This window comes from Piliocolobus tephrosceles, chromosome 21 (genome assembly GCF_002776525.5).
Source record: "Piliocolobus tephrosceles isolate RC106 chromosome 21, ASM277652v3, whole genome shotgun sequence".
Taxonomy (NCBI): Eukaryota; Metazoa; Chordata; class Mammalia; order Primates; family Cercopithecidae; genus Piliocolobus; species Piliocolobus tephrosceles.
Window position 1 is genome coordinate 17,629,827 of NC_045454.1, and position 5,920 is coordinate 17,635,746.

Here is a 5,920-nt window from a genome sequence, read left to right on the forward strand (position 1 = left end):
ACACACACACACACACACACACACACACACACACACACACACACATCAGATTATTTGATTTTTTTGCTATTGAGTTGTTTGAGGTCCTTTTATATTCTGGTTATTAATCCCTTGTCAGTACCATATAGAAAGGCTACTGATTTTTGTGTGTTGATATTGTATCCTGCAATAGCTTTTTGATGGAGTCTTTAGGTTTTTTTTTTTAAATATAAGATTATATCATCTGCAAACAAGGATAATTTGACTTCTTTTTTGTTTGTTTTGTTTTTCCAATTTGGATGTCTTTATTTCTTTCTCTCGTCTAATTGCTTTAGCTCGATGGGTTGTAAATATTTTCTCCCATTCTGTCAGTTGTGTCTTCACTTTGTGGATTGTTTCCTTTGCTGAGTAGAAGCTTTTTAGGTTGATGTGATCCCATTTATCCATTTTTCTTTGGTTGCCTGTGCTTTTGATGTATTACTCAATAAATTTTTGCCCAGACCAATGAACTGGAGAGTTTCCCAAATGTCTTCTTGTAGTAGTTTCATAGTCTGAGGTCTTAGATTTAAGTCTTTAATCCATTCTGATTTGATTGTTGTATATGGTGAGAGATAGGGGTCTAGTTTCACTCTTCTGCATATGGATATACAGTTTTCCCAGCACCACTTATTGAAGATAAATCCTCAGCTTCCCGTGTAGCTGGGATTACAGGTACATGCCACCTTTATTTTATTGAAGATAAATGGTGCTGGGAAAACTGGATATCCCACAGTGTATGTTCTTGGGATCTTTGTCAAAAATGAATTCACTGTAGGTGGGTAGATTTGTTTCTGTGTTCTATATTCTTTTCCACTGGTCCATGTGTTTGTTCTTATGCCAGTGCCACACTGTTTTGGTTACTATAGTTTTGTAGTATATAATGTGAAGTCAGGTAATGTGATTCCTCCAGTTTTGTTCTTTATGCTTAGGATGGCTTTGGCTATTCTGGGTATTTCATGTTTCCACATAAATTTTGGGATTAGTCTTCTAGTTCTGTGAAGAATGTCACTGGTATTTTTATAGGGATTGCACTGAATCTGTAGATTGCTTTGGGTAGTCTGGACATTTTAACAATATTGCGCCTTCCAATCCATGAACATGGAATATCTTTCCATTTTTTTGGTGTGTGTCCTCTTCCATTTCTTTCATTACTGTTGTATAGTTTTCATTGTAGAGATCTTTCATTTCTTTGGTTTATTCCTAGGTGTTTTATTTTATTTGTGGCTATTATAAATGGGATTACTTTCCTTTTTTTTTTTCAGATTGTTTGCTGTTAGCATATAGAAATGCTACTGATTTTTGTATGTTGATTTTGTATCCTGCAAGTTTAGTGAATTTGTTTATCAGTTCTAATAGCTTCTTGAATGTGTTTCTCGTTTTCTTTTTTCTCTTTCTTTTTTTTTTTTTTTTTTTTTGATACGGAGTTTTGCTCTTGTTGCCCAGGCTGGAGTGCAATGGTGCAATCTTGGCTCACCGCCATCTCCGCCTCCCAGGTTCAAGTGATTCTCCTGCCTCAACCTCCTGAGTAGCTGGGATTACAGGTGTCTGCCACCATGCCAGGCTAATTTTTTTTTTTTTTTTTTTTTTTTTGTATTTTTAATAGAGACAGGTTTCACCATGTTGGCTAGGATGGTCTCAATCTCTTAACCTCTTGATCTGCCCACCTCGGCCTCCCAAAGTGCTGGGATTATAGGCGTGAGCCACCAAGCCCAGGTGTCTTTAGGTTTTTCTAAATATAAGATTATATCATCTGCAAACAAAGATAATTTGACCTCTCTTTTTCCAGTTTGGATACCCTTTATTTTTTTCTATTGTCTAAGAGGTTTAGCTAGGACTAACAACAATATGTTGAAGAACAGTGGTGAAAGTGGACATCCTTGTTGTGTTCCAGATCTTGGAGCAAAGGCTTTCAGTTTTTCCCCATTCAGTATGATAGCAGCTGTGGGTCTGTTGTACATGGCTTTCATCATGTTGGGGTGTGTTTCTTCCATATCCACTTTCTTGAGAATTTTTATCATGAAAGGTTGTTAAATTTTGTCAAATGCTTTTCTGGCTCAATTGAAGTGATCGTATAGTTTTTGTCCTTTATTCTGTTGATAAGATGTATCACACTGATTGATTTGCATAAGCAACAACCCACTTTAGATGGTGTAGGAGTGCTCCAGTTCCACAGTCGCCCCTCCGGGACTGTTTCACACATTCATATTTCTTGCCTGGCCCCATCAGCATTTGAGTTTGAGGGCCCTGTCTAAGGTGTTTAGATTTTTGAAAAACAAAAGCCAGCAAGGCTTGTAGACGAATGCTGCATGAATCAGAAGAAAGGAAAGCAAAGCGGGGAAGAAAAGCCCAAGTTAATATTTCAACATGTTTCTGGGTGTAGAGCAAAAGGTGAGGAGGATTGGATAAGTGGACCCACAACTGTATTTTCTCAACCAGGAATGACCCAGGAGGCTTCAGTGGACCTCAAGAACACTGGCAGGAACGAATTCCTCACAGCCTTCCTGCAGAACTATCAGCTGGCCTACAGCAAGGCCTACCCCTGCCTGCTTATCTCCAGTCTGTCAGAGAGCCCGGCTTCTGTCTTCATCCTCAGCCAGGCAGACAAAACCTCAAAGAATGTCACAGTGAGGCCTGGGGAGTCTGTCATGGTCAACATTAGTGCCAACGCTGAGATGATAGGCAGCAAGATCTTCCAGCACGCGGTGGTGATCCACTCTGACCATGCTATCTCTGTGCAGGCACTAAATGCCAAGCCCAACACAGCAGAGCTGACACTGCTGCGGCCCATCCAGGCCCTGGGCACCGAGTACTTTGTGCTCACACCCGCCAGCACCTCAGCCAGGAATGTCAAGGAGTTTGCCGTGGTGGCCGGTGCCGCAGGTGCTTCGGTCAGTGTCACGCTGAAGGGGTCAGTGACATTCAATGGCAAGTTCTATCCAGCAGGCGATGTCCTAAGTGTGACTCTAGAGCCCTACAATGTGGCCCAGCTACAGAGCTCAGTGGATCTCTCGGGGTCAAAGGTCACAGCTAGTAGCCCCGTGGCTGTCCTCTCTGGCCACAGCTGTGCCCAGAAACATACGACCTGTAACCATGTGGTCGAGCAGCTGCTACCCACATCTGCCTGGGGCACCCACTATGTAGTACCCCCGCTGGCCTCCCAGTCCCGCTATGATTTGGCCTTCGTTGTGGCCAGCCAGGCCACACAGCTGACCTATAACCATGGGGGTATCACTGGCTCCCGTGGGCTCCAGGCAGGTGATGTGGTAGAGTTTGAGGTTCGGCCATCCCGGTCACTCTACCTGTCTGCAAATGTGGGCATCCAGGTCCTGCTGTTTGGCACAGGTGCCATAAGGAATGAAGTGACTTATGACCCCTACCTGGTCCTGATCCCGGATGTGGCGGCCTACTGCCCTGCCTATGTGGTCAAGAGTGTACCAGGCTCTGAGGGCGTGGCCCTGGTGGTGGCACAGACAAAGGCTACCAGCGAGCTGACCATAGATGGGCATGCAGTGGGGGCCAAGCTCCCCTGGGTGGCTGTGCCAGGCAGTGAGTTCTCGTATGCTGAAGTGGAGCTAGGCACGGCTGACACGATCCACACGGCCGAGGCCACCACCAACTTCGGGCTGCTCACCTTTGGACTGGCCAAGGCTACAGGCTACGCAACAGCAGCTGATTGCGGTCGGAGTGAGTGATGGAAAATATCCCCTGGTCCTGTCCACCTGGTGACCGCTTTTCCACCCACCTGCTCCTCTGGTGCTTTCAGGATCCTGGTTGTCCTCCCCTCACTTCCCTTCTCTGCAACATCCTTCCTCAAGTCTTCGCAGCCCCTCCCATCCTCCCAGAAACAATATTCTAAATGTTTAGCAACCAGGGAGAGCTGGGGCACTACCAGTCAGAAGAGACAGCAGCCAGAGCACTGTGACAGGGTCCTGAAGCCCCCATCATGCTGGCATCAGCCCCTGTCTGTTGGTTTGTTCTGGGAAGGGTCCTAGGGGAGAGCCAGGGTGCTGAGAAGGAGGGATCTTTGGGGTTGTGGGGGACAGTCAGGTCAGCAGCTTCTTACCAACCAGTTTGGAAATATTTTGATATTTTAGCAACTGACATAGCCACACCAGTTGCTAAGCCACTCTCCACACCTCATGTAGGAATGTTGATACCCAAACTCAGGAGGTCTAAATGTATGATAGTAAGATGACTACATATTGGGGAGGGGCAGTATCTTGCAATCTTTCTAGGTGTTTCACGTGTTTTTGACACAGTTAATGTATACGAACTGGCAGTTTGTGTGACCTCAGGCTCAGTCCATGAGACACTGTCAGTGTAGTGCAGGGTCCCAGGGTTCAAATCCCAGCTCTCCTATGTGATCTTGGACAAGTGACTTCATCTCTGTGGGCTTCAGTTTCCACATCTGTAAAATGGGAATAACGGCTTCTCCCTCAAAACTTTTTTTATTTTAGAGACAGGGTGTCACTCTGTCACTTGGGCTGGAGTGATCACAGCTCACTGCAGCCTTGAACTCTTGGACTAAAGCAGTCCTTCCTCAGCCTCCCAAGTAGCTGAGACTACAGGCATGCACCACCACACCCAGGTAATTTTTAATTTATTTTTTGTAGGGACAGGGTCTTGCCATGTGGCCCGGGCTGGTCTCAAACTCCTGGGCTCAAGCAATCTTCCTGCCTCAGCCTCTCAAAGGGCTTGAATTACAGGCCTGAGACACCACACCCAGCTGCAAAAACTTTTGAAGACTGGGAGGAAGATGGAGGAAAAGCTGTTTCTTCCCATGTAGCTAAGACTCTGGGGTTCCTGGACCTGGCAAAAATGTCCCTCCCCTACCCTTCAAGGCGTGGAAGCCACCCAACTTCAAGGAGCCACTTTGGGCTTGAGAAATAGAATGAGGGAGCGGTGGGTGATTAATTATAATGGGTAACACTCCATTTAACACCTAGGTTTACTTCTAAAGCTTTCTGGAGTTTTAGCTTATTTAATTCAAACACCCCCCACCAAGATCCCTATGAAGGAGGTATTATTATTACCCCTATGTTACAAATGAGGAAACTGAGGCAGAGGGAGTTTAAAACCACTTGCCCAGTGTCTCAGAGCCAGTTGGTTGAGCCAGGATTCCTACCTAGGCGGCCTGACTCCATAGTCCTTTTCATCCTGCTGAAGCCTGTCTTCCATTTTCTGTCCTTAAAAAAATCCCTTAGCTCAGCCGGGTGCGGTGGCTCACGCCTGTAATCCCAGCACTTTGGGAGGCCGAGGTGGGCAGATCACGAGGTCAGGAGATCGAGACCATCTTGGCTAACACAGTGAAACCCCTTCTCTACTAAAAATACAAAAAAATTACCCGGGCGCGGTAGGGGGCTCCTGTAGTCCCAGCTACTAGAGAGGCTGAGGCAGGAGATTGGTGTGAACCCGGGAGGCGGAGCTTGCAGTGAGAGCCCAGATTGGGCCACTGCACTCAGCCTGGAAGACAGAGTGAGGCTCCGTCTCAAAAAATAAAAATAAAAAAATAAATAAATAATCCCTTAGCTCTTTTTGACCCTGAAGGGAAGGTAGGGAAGAGGGGAAAAGGGGGAGAGAAAAACACAGATTAACATTTTAATGACTGTTTCTGCCTTTTCTTACTTAACTGCCTTCCCTTCTTCTAGGCTGCTCTGTGTTAAACTAGAGAATCAGAAAACCTGGGACTTTCAGAGAGGCCTGAGCAACTATCTCCCTGTGGGGTTCCAGACCTTGGTTTCCCCACCTTTAAAATGGGCAAAAATGGGCAGTTGTGAGCGAATTGCTCAAGCTTCCCAGGCAAAGTGGACTCCAGGATGCCTCCCTCTGAGGCCCAGGCAGGCTTCTTCCTCCTTCTCCCCCCCCCCCCCCCCCCCCCCCCCCCCCCCCCCCCCCCCCCCCC

The 5,920-nt window shown here is 46.5% G+C and overlaps 1 protein-coding gene across 1 annotated transcript in view; it reads left to right on the plus strand.

Annotated features, from left to right (window-relative positions):
• FCGBP (Fc fragment of IgG binding protein) overlaps positions 1-5,920 on the plus strand; it is a 48,591-nt gene that overhangs the window by 10,466 nt on the left and 32,205 nt on the right. The window contains exon 3 of the mRNA XM_026447697.1: positions 2,455-3,702. Within this exon, the coding sequence (XP_026303482.1) occupies positions 2,455-3,702 (1,248 nt within the window). The remainder of the gene's footprint in view (positions 1-2,454; positions 3,703-5,920) is intronic.